Below are 13,574 nucleotides of genomic sequence, written 5' to 3'. Positions count from 1 at the left end.
CTGATTTGTTTAATTTATTTGCACGAGTGGTATCGCAAAGAACTCAAAGTGCAAAAACAAATCGAAATACATTATTTGTGTATATCTACAACGGCCTGCAACATGGTGAGAAATAAAACTACCTCGGACTGCTCTTGCAATGTTTTGTGAGACCTTTCGACTACTTGTTCTGTGTGGTCATTTTATGCATTTGTTCCGTTCTTGTTATAATCGTTGCTTTCTTGCTAAACAACTACAATCACTCCCAATATCCTCCCCCCCCCCCCGTTGCCTACCTAGAGAGCCAAACACGATTTGCCAGGCGTGGCATTGCGCGGGGAAATTATGGTGTTACGCCACTATTTTGTGTGATTATTACTGTAAAATTAAACATGGTCTTCTTTCATTTTCTTCCATGCTTCAGTGCCGTAAGTATTCGTATATTCATGTGTTTTTTCACAGCTCAGCAGGGTTTTGCTCTAAGGTTGCTTCGTTCGTCACAGTCATGTTTTGTTTTTTTTTAAGCTTGGCTATAGTAGATAATGTAGCTCTGTTTCCGCTGTATTAATAATAATGATAATAATATGTGCAATAATAAGCTATCTGTATTAATACAACGTTGGTGGACGCGGTGAGAGTAAAAGTAACTATACCCTGTACTGTACATTCTCATCCCCTGCATACATCAGGCTGAGGCTACGAGGGGGTGGGGGGCAACAGAACTGACGAGATGTCTCAGACTAATTCATACATGACTGAAGTATTTAAAGGGAAGAATTGTCATCCACCCGACTGTGGCCCGAAGCTCTAGAGGAAACCCAATACAGTTTCTAAGAGAGAAAGATTTGCAGTTAAAAGTGTGCCCTGGTTCGAGATTCGATCCCGAGACCAACGCCTTACCGTGGCCGTCATTTTAACGTCTGAGCTAACCAGGAGGCTGGCAGACCGATAATCGAATGCGAATTAACTGACACTAAATATCGTAAATCATTTGTGCGAAAGCCCGCAAGGGGAGGAAAAATAATCTGGGGTATTGCGTGCCACAACCACAGTATGATTACGAGGAAAGCCGTAGTGGGGAACGCCAGAACCATTCTGACGACTTGGGGGTCTTTAGCTTGCACCAGCAGCACAGTACACACACATTTCTGTATTTCGCCGCTATCTAAATGTGACTGCCGTTACCGGGATTTGAATACGCTACCTCGCAACACCATAGCCGCTAAGCCACCGCGGAAAGTAACGCAATGGGAGGAATGTTCACGAAAGAGAATAATTTTCATCCACCCAACTGTAGCATGAAGCTACAAAGTAAACCTGCGCCATATACATTCCTCCACCTTGCGCGCTACCGCAGAATGGATTTGTCACGACCAAAATAAATACCGTATACAAGGCACGGAAACAAATACGGAAGGAAAAGCATAGAAAATAAAAATGGTGTCACTTTTAACAACACTGGTGAGATAGCGACAATTTAAAAGCAGGTGGAAGCAATAGCGGGTATACATTGATGGGTGTGTGTTATACCGAACAGTTTTCACAATTTGAAGGACTGGAAGAATCAGTTCATTCGGTGGGAATAATTGCTGATAGCAGACGTTTTGTTATTCATAATTAGTACTTATATGACGAAGTATTTAATGCTGTTTATCAGGACGCTAACGTAAACCCTATACGTTGCAAGCCAAAAAATTGGGGGATGCTTAAGCTTCGCCTTTAAGAGTGCATGGAACGCGATAGCATACACGGATCCCTGACTGCTTCTCAGGCTCCCCGGCAACTGCAGCTTATGTAACCGTAATGTTTTCCTGGCAACGCTGGCGGCGAAAGCTATGCACGAAGGCGAACTTTCTGGTAGAAACGCGGCCTCTTGAGGTGGCCGATCCCAGAGTTTGTGCACAGCCGCGCCATAACAAATAAATCATTTTCAGGTTTCTGTTATTGCTTCGCACTTTTAATATTTAAGTCTCAGATGATTTAACATATGAGGCATGCGCTGTCGGTGTTTTGTTTCATGACGTTTGTTTGCGGGCTGCCAACCTCAACATTCCGAAGAATAACATTGTCGAGAATGTCAGACAAAGTATGAGCAATTTTAGTGATAGAATGGTGTGGCAGTATAACCCGCATATACCGCATCTCATATAGCAAGGCATGGCATATACATATACATAAATAGATACGGTAAGTTTCCGCTCACGGACAACACCGCAGACGCCGACACCTGATTTCCTGCGACGCGGGGCCCTTGATGGTATCGCGTTAAAACAGTACGACTATGATTTACAGCAGGCGGTAACAGAGCGGGAAGGTCTACAATGTTCAAACACGACTATTGAAACACGTTACAGTGCGCAATCAAGCGCTCTGCATTTTGGGCGGTTACTGGGCCAATGGCAACCAAACCCCAGAACTCTTTCAAATGAACCCCGCATCGGCCGTCGGTTTTCATTACTTTCTTTTGCGCACCTGCGTCTGGCCTCATCAAAATTCACAATGACAAAAGTCAATTACGAACAAGACAAGTTTACATCAACTTTTTGGTGTGTTTGTAAGCATACATCTCCAATTCAAGGCATCACACTAGACCTAAAGCCTGCGAATTCTGGATGCTAGAAAGTTGTAGTAGTTGTACTATAGTAGTTCTAGTAGTAGTAGTAGTAGTAGTAACGTATTTTTGTCGGGAGCCGTTGTGCCGTGTACCGCCACAGAGGCAAGTGCGTCACCGTCTCATCGCATTTGCTGTCGCGACTGCTTGCGTAACTTTCATGATTACAAGCTATCGAGTGGTCAACGCGGCGGTGCGCGCGCGTGCCCTCGCTGTGCATTTTTAAGCCGTGAACGACAAGTCGCGCGTGCAGCCTCCACACAATAACGCTGCGCGCGGCTTTGACGGCGGCACACAGGCAATTGATAACTCACGGGGCCACACGTCGACCGGCGACTGGCGTAGCAACGAAATGATCTAGGTCGTCGGCTTTCTTGTTGTCGTAACCTATATAGACATTTCTAACTTGTCCTTAGGCTACAGTAAGTTGTACTGCAGCCTAGAACATAGTGGTACAGGATGTTGCTACCAGCGCCGATGCGGCGGTTGACGCTTCCAGTAACCCTGAATAAAGGGAAAATCAGACATCCACCCGTTCGTAGCTATTGCTACAAAGGAAACCCGTACGGGTTCCTCGAAAGAAAAGCCTCGTAGTTGAAGAAAAATTCGTCCTGGTCCGGGACTCGAACCCGGGACCACCGCCTTACCGGGGCAGCCGCTCTACCATCTGAGCTAACCAGGCGGCTAGCAGAGGGCAGGGCGAAGTCGAATTTGTCGACAACACGAAGCAAAGGCAAGGGTTTTGACGTTGTAGTTCTGCGGAAACCCGCAAGGTGGAGAGAAGTGACCCTCTATTTCGCGAAGGTGATTACTTTTACAGACAAGCTAAGACTATCTTAATTTATAACCCTGTATGCAATCATGCTATACAAAGTAAAATTTCGTTACAAGTTAGCGCCTGTCCATGCTTGTGTTTTCGTCTCTTTTTTTTGTCACGTTTAAACTCTACTCGTTCTACGTGATGCCGAAGGGACCGCGAGTAGCGTTCTGCATTCGCGCTTCGTTTGTTTGCAGCTTATCCCGGAGGCTTCCAAGCACTACCACCTACAAGACGATGGCCGCGTTCACCTTAGGCCTGCCACTTTTGCTCTTCGTCGTCGTCGTCATCATATCGTACATTTTCATAGGTAGGCGCCGCTGTTCATCTGTCGCAAAGAATTCGCCGCCTGAAATTGCTGCATCTCATATTGTATTTCCCCTTCATTATTGTTCATGGTTGCGTATTACGTGTACTCTTTCTTTATCAGTTTTTCAATGTAGTCGTATTCGATGTGTGTATGTGTGGTTGGAGGGGGGGGGGGGGCGTTCGCAGCAGAACCGTGAGGTGGGGGAAGCGGAGGAGGAGGGTATGACGAAAGCGTGAGAAGAAAAGCGTAGTGCCGTGCAAAAGACGGGCTTTGCGGCAACGATGGCTACTAGATGGCGCCAGAGAAGCACGCGTCGCCTGCATGGAAGCAAAGCGCCGCGTGAACGGAGGTCCGTCTGCGGCGGCTGCTGTGAATCGCGCACTCACGTCAACCTCCGCGCCGCCTCTCGTGATCTTCCGATTATCGAGGCAGTATAGCGCCACAATTCGCGCGATCTGCAATGTGCCACACTATACAGATTGTCCGGACCAGTCAATATATCACGAAAAGCAAACGAATACAGCTGCGCTCAAACTTCGCATTAGTCAGTATCGTCGTCGTCGGTGAGTTCTGGTTTTAATGTAAATTAAGGTTGTTTTTTTTTCTTTTACCCATATACCAACACATACCACCAGCACTTGGTAATTGTTCACTGCCGGTTTTATTTTTCCATGACTATACTGTGGGCATTAGAGAGCATACCACTTTTATTTTTGCTACCTAAATAGAGGGCTGCTGTGTCCGCGCTGTCGGTCACGTGGAGTCTGTAGCCTTGACAACCTGTCCTTGCGATAGCTTTACTTCGGGCCCCGAAGTGGTGAAATATGACGTGGTGAAAATGAACATTACAATAAAAAGCCACAGATCTTTTCCTTCTTAAGTACTTTTTTTTTCTTCTATCAGCTGGTCGCCTTCGCTCATATGCCCAGCATTCGGATCGGCTGTAATTTGCTATGAAGAAATTCTGGAGTAAGGAATTTTTTTATTTTTTATTTAAATGCGGGTGTCCAGGATTTTTGAGCCTCGATTATTCGTACAGGAGGCCGCACTGACGCATGTTACGTAGCAAAGGAATGCTGAACCCCGAAGGATTTTCAGGACATGAACTAATTTTGTACAAAAATATTACTCAAAAAAAAAACTCTAGAATTTCTTCATAGCAAATTACAGCCGATAACCTTCTCAAATCTGTTCTTATCCGACACCTTACTAACTCAAATATTACGCGCTTTTCCTCCAATAACAATTTGATACTCCCTAAGGTACGAACTAACTATGGTTCACAAAGAGTGGCATTTGTTTTAATCAAACTTTGGAGTTCATTGCCTCTTAACATTAAAAGTGCCTTTTCTATATCGTCATACAAACATCAGCTTCGCAATTTCATGTTTAACCTATAGCTCCGTTTATTTAATATGTCTTTTAAAACACAACTTCAGTTCTGTCGTTTCTAATACTGTTTGCTTCGTTTCTTACTTCTGCTTAAGCCTTATCCCTACCGTTTTATATTTTCCATTGTACTATTCTTTTGCATCATTATGTATTTGCATTTGTATTTGCATTTTCGTATTTTTATAACTCGCTGCCTTTTTGCTGTCAAGTAGTATTAGTGTTTTCTTAACATTATAAAAGGTCCCCCTACAGTGTTTACACTATGGGACCTTTTCTGTACTAAATTCAATATTTTTGTATCTGCACTAAGTATTCAATAAACTACTAACTTAAAAAAAAACGGAACAACCTATAGAGTTCCGTTTATAATGTGAATTCATCAAGTTCATGCGATTTCTCTACTACTCGGGTGCCGCAAACGCAAAGCTTTTCTTTTCGTAAGTTCCATTTCCTGTTGACCGTCCGGCTTTATCAATGATACGTCCAGCATTAAGAATAGCTGACCACCGTTTTTAAGAAAAATTCTTGCGTAAGAATATTGTTGGTCAACATGAAACCAGTTTAGTAGCTCCTGGGAAAGTGCCCTAATTGAGTACGATATAAAATTTCTGTATGCAATTTTTTTACAGCATTACGTGTCTACTTGGAATATATTATCCAAAACTTCATATCGTTGCTAACCAAAAGGATGGATTTACGAAACCCGCAATTTCGGGACCAATTAGACTCCTACCTGAGCGATTATCAACAGATCACGGCGTAGCGCAGCTGTGTATATGATCATCGTAAAAGAGGGAAATGGTTTTCGAATGAGCAATAGAATGTTTTTCTTTGACCGTCGTCTCTCCTGAATCTACACCGCGGCAAGGAGTAAAGAAATGTTATCGTACTTGACAAATATCTGATAGCTGGTGCTCCTTCTGGCTCACACGCGATCTCCTTGTTTTCTTTTTATCTTTCAGATCCGAGCCAAAAGTTAGGCCAACCAGCCCAAGGTGCGGAACTATCTGTCATTATCTGCCATGTCATCGGCATTATATCGTTTAATCGATCGGAATTTGAACAAGTCGAGAAAGAGAACTTACATCGCTCATCGGCTGTGTCAAGAAACATATATTAAGTGAGTTGCATACTTACAGGGTCTCGCGACGGAAAAAAGAAATTTTGCCTTAAAAAAATTTATTCCTTACATTCTATTACTCGTATTTATCAGTACAACATTCGAATCACACTTGGGAATTCAACTTCAGCGACCTGGTGGTTGGTTAGGTCTCACTCCCAAAATTTCCTGAAGCATGCCCTCTTCATCATCATCATCATCAGCAGCAGCAGCAGCAGCAGCAGCAGCATCATCAGCCTGGTTACGCCCACTGCAGGGCAAAGGCCTCTCCCATACTTCGCCAACAACCCCGGTCATGTACTAATTGTGGCCATGCCGTCCCTGCAAACTCCTTAATCTCATCCGCCCACCTAACTTTCTGCCGCCCCCTGCTACGCTTCCCTTCCCTTGGAATCCAGTTCGTAACCCTTAATGACCATCGGTTATCTTCCCTCCTCATTACATGTCCTGCCCATGCCCATTTCTTTTCCTTGACTTCAACTAAGATGTCATTAACTCGCGCTTGTTCCCTCACCCAATCTGATCTTTTCTTATTCCTTAGCATTACACCTATCATTCTTCTTTCCATAGCTCGTTGCGTCGTCCTCAATTTGAGTAGAACCCTTTTCGTAAGCCTCCAGGTTTCTGCCCCGTAGGTGAGCATGCCCTCTTAGCGGTTTGCAAAGAAGTGGTTTCCATGGGGTGGCGAGGGATAGGGAATAACAGCGTTGTATCTGGCCAACTGGATGAGTAGCTTTCGTCGCTTGGCGAAAGAGCGCAGCGAGAGTATTGCAGGCAAAGTCATTTGTATGCGACTGAGACTGTCTCTTAACAGTGACTAGGTGAGGAAGCTATCTTCGAATGACACGGTATGGTTAAAAAATGGCGGCAGTATTTCGTGAATCTTGTAAGCATAACGCGACGCTCTTAAAAAGAAGGTCGTCATATTCACTAACACAATACCAGCACGTTACTTATCACAACAAGTGCTGTCTCCGTAGTGGGTGAATGTATCAAAACTATATTACTATTCGGTGCTGATGAACATAGTGATTTCCCCCGGCTAACACTCCCAGGGTTAGTTCTGGTAGTAGTAACACATAAATACCCCAGAAAGTGGACGGGAGAACGGCGCAGCTATAACTCAATTGGCAGAGCATCGCACGCGTCGTGCGAAGTCGTGGGATCGTTCCCCACCTGCCTCAAGTTGTTTTTTCATCCACTTTCGTTTACATTAATTGATCATTTATTTAATTCAATTAGTAAGTACAAGTAATTTCCCGTGTGTTGCCCTTCGTGTCTTTGTTGGCATCTTATGCTATACCTCCATCAAGTTCCAGTAAACAAGAACACACGTACAGAACGACGACACGGCGCTACACCTATACGTACTCGAACAGCAACTTTGAAAGTGTTCATAGCCCTAATTAAAAAACTAATTAAATTATGGAGTTTTACGCATCATAACGACGATCTGATTATGAGGCACGCAGTAGTGGTGGACTCCGGAAAATTGGGACCACCCGGGGTTCTTTAACCTGCACCTAAATCTAAGTGCACAGGTGTTTTCGCATTTCACCCTCATCTAAATGCAGTAGCCGTGGCCGGGATTCAAGCCGGCGACCTTGTGCTTAGCAGTCCAACACCATAGCCACTAAGCAACCACGGTGCGCAATCCCTCATTTGGGGGAGCCACATGTCGCGCCAATGAGCACCATTGCAATCGTATTCTGTATTTAAAATACGGTGTGCTATGACGTGCCACATTGCTGTTATTTCAACATAATGAACAGTGCATAGGTTTTTTTGTTAGACTCACAATCACAGCATAACAGACCACGAAGAGGGGAGGTGGTAATGGCTTAGTTGTTTATACCTATTAAACACTGCTAAGAATTTTTTCTGGCTATTAACGGCCTCACTTCCTAGGTTTAGCAGCCCTTTGCAAGCAGATAATTAGTAAGAAGGTAGTACAATACATCGGAATCTAGTAAACGCACGCATTTACTATCTATTCACTAACTTTATATTTAAAAGTGAAGAATGAACGTGACAACCTAGTTATATTGTATGCACTCGTTGAGATACTTGAGTAAATATTTCTGGATACGATTGTGTTGTAAGAAAATGTGTCTATAAGTAAACGTGTAACGTGGTTTGTGTGGTCACCACTCTCCCATTACAGAAACAGTATAAACTGCAAATGCTGTCAAGCGAAGAGACAGCAGCAAACTGATAGTCCTGACAGTTAACGTTTTTCTTAGTAAAAATTGGAATCTTAAATTACAAGTGACGAACATAGCGGACAGGGACATGTGCTACGTACTGTGTCATTTATTGTGTGTTCGTTTTTGCTCCACTTTTGATCGCCAACCGTTCTTTTGCAGTGCAAAGCACGCCGTGTAAGTGAGCTTTGGTTTCTTCGTATATTTTAGTTGCAATGCATTTCTCGCTACATCTGAATAGCCAGACTTTTTTCTCCTATTGCATATACAGATATTTGTTAATAATAGTTGTACAGAGCCTGTAAAAAATTATTGCTCGTAGACAATGGGATAATTATTTTTAAAAAAACGTGCCCTTACATATCCACTTTGGTGCTGCAAAATTTTTCTTACCGCCTATATCAACAAATGCACGAACAATATGATCTCTTTCTGCTAACCGTTTCGCTTCTTTACGCATTTTAGAAGCAATGAGAAAACAAAATTAATAAACTGCACAAATTCGTCAGTCTTGTCAACTTGGGAAATCGATGCTGAAAATGCGCTGGCAAAGCTGGAAGTGTAGGAAGAAAGAGTATGTGCGGTTTTAGGGAAACATTTTTTCGCGTAGCAGCGCTTTTCACAAGCTTACAACATAATTCTTGTAGTTGTAGCATTAAGGCTGATTCGTTCATGTTGAGGTTAAAGCGATGTTCCCCGATGTAAAGCTGTAGTTCGTACACGGAAGGACTTGGGCTGAATTCACAAAGATTTACTTTCGCAAGTGCCGATTTGCCTTTGACCCACATGCTTTCACTTGTGGGAAGACGTGTGGTTTATGACCTCCCACATCCTTTATTGCTCATCGGTCGAACACAGACCAAAGTCACTGAACGCCGCTGGTCCGATCGCGTCTAGTTCGAGTGCTGGCTCGAGCACGCGGCGTGCGAAGCTGCGTGCTTAGGCGCCACTTCGTTGTCGTCGACTCAACGGTGATGGCTCGCCGTACACTAATATGCCCACCAACAGGATTGGCTAAAATTTTCTCTTACAAACAATTCTAGTGTGAGAGGTATTTTAAGAACACGGGCTGAGGGGGCCTGAGCTTGCCAGGCTTCCAGTTCATCGATGCTCTTCGCCACGGCCTGGTCACCTTCGCTAACATGTCCGGCATCAGGATTGGGTGGCATGCTTTCCTTTTTTTTCACGATTTTACCGTAAGCACTTGCGGTGAATGTGGGTCCTGAAACGAACCTCGACCTCAAGCATGCAGGCACGAATTGGTGATTTACTAGAAAAGACTTGGCTGACCGGGATGCAGCTTCGGGCTGCTCCTCCTGCTCCTGCGGTCCTCCCAAAGAGCCCGCACGGAGGGAGCAAAAATAAACATTACGTGTCCCAAGGTAGGATTGAACCTCGGTCTCCCAGCAGAATAGCTAGATGATGTGTCAGCTCACAGCGGCGCGCACTCCTCACTGTTGCCAACACCTATTTCTTTGAGACGACGGCTATGCGCGTCACGAGACGCACCACGTGGTGCGTCAAAGCCCGTCCTCTTGACACCACGAGCGCGCCCGCCAGTTTTTATTTCTCCACAAACGTGGGAAGGATGGGAGGCAGCCCTGTCCAGCTCAACCCTCAAGGACCAGCGAGCCCTCGTGGAAAGAGCTAGGGCGGCGGCCTTAGCCAACGGAATTCCGGAATAGGAATCCGACCACCCTTCTCCTAACTCCCCTCTCCCTTTTTTTTTCTTTAAATAAAACGTTTTCATCATCATCATCATCCACAAACGCAGGAGCGAAATCGGATAAGAATGTTGAACAACAACGCGGGCTTTTACGTCGTACGTATCCCTGCACACATCTTTCACAATTCTTTCTTCGAACAAACTTGAAACATTGTCTCCGTCGTTGGATCTTTCGCGGCATCGACTCCACGCATGCGGCATTCGACTGCCGCATTCCGGCACAGCTCGTGAACTGCGGTGTACGAACCTGAACACTACATTAGATTAAGTGTTGCGTGAGACGGCAATGAAGAAAATTGTGCGCATCGCATTCAGTTTTACAGCGCTTAACTGCTATGCGAAAGCTATTCCAACATGTGCATTAGACATATTCCAACATGTGAATAGAGCTGCCTAATTTTTAATCAGGAAGCTGAAGAGCAGCACAACTACGTTATGACGAAATGACGGTACGTGACACTGCGGTACGTGCCAACAGGCACCGGGCGACCGTCGTAAGGCGCTAGTGATGCACGGTGCTTCCAGTGATTTTGCACCGCGGGGTTTAAGGCCTGACGTACGGGAAAATGCAATTTCGTGTGTCCGTTTTTTGAGAAAGGTAGCCACTTGTAGGAAGCAGTCCATGGCATCGTGCAAAATAGCAAGTAGAAAATTTGTGCAAGTTTGCCATGCAAATTTAGCCCGCCAACAGAGCTAGCTCACCGCGGTGAGGTATGACCTGGAGCGCCGGCATTTATATTCCGAATGTTACTTTGCTGCCACATTAACATTGTCGCGTACTAAATCATGTAAATAGGGGAGAGCGAAAAAAATCACCGACGATGTATGGAAAATGTATAAAACGAATACTGGGTATGTATCCATGAGCGTGCGCCATTGGGTATGTGCTCCGAGGGACACTGGGCATCTGCCGCTCTTCAATAAACCTTTTTTAACGTCTCGGTCACTGCAAGCATCACAACAACATCACACCTACGCCGTGACATTTATCTAATGCGATTAATTTGTAAATGGAGGTCGGCGTCGACGTGGTTGTATTTTTCTTTGGCTCTCAAAGAGGCCATTCTTGCCAAATATGACCTTCAACATTGCGTTTGTTCTCTTTAAGGGCTTTGCGTGAGAGATACTGAGCTAAAAGGCTTTCGCTGCAGCCGAAGCTGTTCACGAAGACTCTTCTGATTTTTTCGTTAATCACACAATGACGAATTATTTGTCCGAACACTACAAAAATTACCAGACCGACTGTGCTGGTTATGAGCGATAACACGTAGACGTGTACGTGCAATGTTCCGCGGTAACGGCAGTATCAATTTTTTTGTATTATCTCTTGTCGATACTTTTTCTAAACACACAAGCGCGATGTCCAAGCCGTGCGCAAGGGCTCTATAACGTAAAAAAAAAAATTACCGACGATTACGTTACTTCCTAATGCGAAATTTGAGCGCAGCAAATAAGCTGTTTCACCTTTTCGATAGATTGAGGCAAAGAAATCGAGCAACACATGTATGCGCTATCACAGAATTTTTTTTTTTCACACGTATTCCTTTAACAAAGACTCCACTAACAGTTCTTGACAGTCATGAAGGAAGCTTTGTGGTCGGAGAAATAGACTGATATATGTTTGACTTGGTACACCAATGCTTGATTCTCAAAGACGAGATCTATACAAGTGCCTCGCGAGGTTGTCACAGCCGTGGGACGCGTTACGAGCGAGAGGAACGGGATGTTCTCCCGCATAAGTGTTAGGAAATTGCTGTTTGTCTTTATGTCAACATTAAAGTCCCCCACTACTAACATCGGTGTGGATCGATGGACGGTTAATGCGAGTTGCAGGAAGTGCACGACGTCTTTCGTGAGTGCGGTAGCCGACTCACGAAAGCGGTATCAGTCGGTCGCTGCTAGCGCTGGGGGGATGAAAGGGGGGCGGAGCTGGTTACGAGGCCGACGATAACGCCGACGACGACGCGAAACCCAGGAACGGACGCCAAAGAGCTATTTGTGTAGCCAGCCCTCCTCCACAATCTCTCCTCCTCCCTTCCATCATCCTCCCTCGCCCGGAGAGCCGACAGCGCGCATGCGCGGCGGCGGAGCAGATTCGTCGGCGAGCTACGACGCGAAACCCAGGAACGGACGCCAAAGAGCCATTTGTGTAGCCAGCCCTCCTCCACAGTCTCTCCTCCTCCCTTCCATCATCCTCCCTCGCCCGGAGAGCCGACAGCGCGCATGCGCGGCGGCGGAGCAGCAGATTCGTCGGCGAGCTGGTTACGAGGCCGACGACAACGCCGACAACGACGACGACGACGACGACGCGAAACCCAGGAACGGACGCCAAAGAGCTGCGCTCTAAAATATTCCAATCTGTTTTCATTGCGACATGAACTGTACGGACACACCAGGCGTATTTCTGGCGTGGCCGTAATGTTTCATATGAGTGAAAGCTTGTGAGGGTAAGCCGCGGCGAACGCGGTTCACTCTCGCGTGCATGAACGAGGAACGCGGCCGGTGTGTGCCCTCTCCTGTAGCGCGCAAGGCAAGGGGCGACGGAGGAGGGGCATCGTTCTCCGGTGGCTGGCATACGATGCCTCGACGACCTCCTGACCCGCCGCTCTGTACAAATAGGACACAGCCGCGGCGTCTACGACGGCCTTGGCCACGCGAATTGCGGACGCCGTAGCTGACGCTGCAGGGACGCGTTGGCAGCGCTCGTGTGTCTTGCAAGCGGTGCGCGACGACGCTAAAGTGGGCGCCCGCGCGGCCCTCATCTTCAAAGCAATCTGCGATGTTTGCAGCGTGCGCGTATTGCCGGTAGGTTCGTACGCGCTGTGCTTTCCCGCGCTTCGCTCGCGTGGAAGCGGCAGATGCACGGAGGTCAATTGGCTCGCGCGGCTGATGCCGCGTTTCCCAACTCCGGCGTTTTGACAGACGCTTTCCGCTGTCGTTGAGCGAGATGTGTTGATGTTTACCTGTGCGAGTGGGACTCCGTGCTGGTTAATTTAGTTAAAACACGTTGACGGGCTAGTTGGTTTTAAACCATGGTAGAATGGGTAAGGGCGACTGAACAAGGACGTAGAAAGAAGCAGATACGAAAAGACAGCGCTGCCTCTGTGTGCCTGTTTCAACGTCCTCGCTTAGTCACGCTTACACATTCTATCATTGTTAATTTAGTTAGCAAGGGAATGTTGACAAGCTTGTACGGCCGAAAAATCTACTATCCTTACTTCGTACAGCTATCTACTAGTTTGCTGTCGCAATCGCTGCTTCGCCTTTTGCGCAGAACTGCGAATTTTATTCGGAATCGGTCACTTGCCCTATTTGTGCGGGTATTATTCGTGTGCGATGGCAATGGCAATGTTTTTGCCCGAAGACTACAAAGATTACCAGACCAACTGCAGTGATTATGAGCGATAACACATAG

General features: G+C 46.0%; 1 protein-coding gene and 1 non-coding gene across 2 annotated transcripts in view; one reads left to right on the top strand and one right to left on the bottom strand.

The window, feature by feature from the left end:
* Positions 1 to 3,197: 3,197 nt before the first annotated feature.
* On the bottom strand, positions 3,198 to 3,272 carry TRNAT-GGU (transfer RNA threonine (anticodon GGU)). Its single transcript has one exon. It is a non-coding gene; the product is annotated as a tRNA-Thr (tRNA).
* Positions 3,273 to 3,593: 321 nt separating this feature from the next.
* The window catches only part of LOC135898336 (uncharacterized), a 38,065-nt gene continuing 28,084 nt past the window's right edge, over positions 3,594 to 13,574 (top strand). Inside the window, exons 1-3 of the mRNA XM_065427225.2 lie at positions 3,594 to 3,717; positions 6,072 to 6,104; positions 8,596 to 8,610. Of these exons, the coding sequence (XP_065283297.1) occupies positions 3,645 to 3,717; positions 6,072 to 6,104; positions 8,596 to 8,610 (121 nt within the window). The 5' untranslated portion in view covers positions 3,594 to 3,644. The remainder of the gene's footprint in view (positions 3,718 to 6,071; positions 6,105 to 8,595; positions 8,611 to 13,574) is intronic.

Source organism: Dermacentor albipictus, chromosome 10 (assembly GCF_038994185.2).
Source record: "Dermacentor albipictus isolate Rhodes 1998 colony chromosome 10, USDA_Dalb.pri_finalv2, whole genome shotgun sequence".
NCBI lineage: Eukaryota > Metazoa > Arthropoda > Arachnida > Ixodida > Ixodidae > Dermacentor > Dermacentor albipictus.
This window is presented reverse-complemented; position numbering and strand designations above follow the sequence as displayed.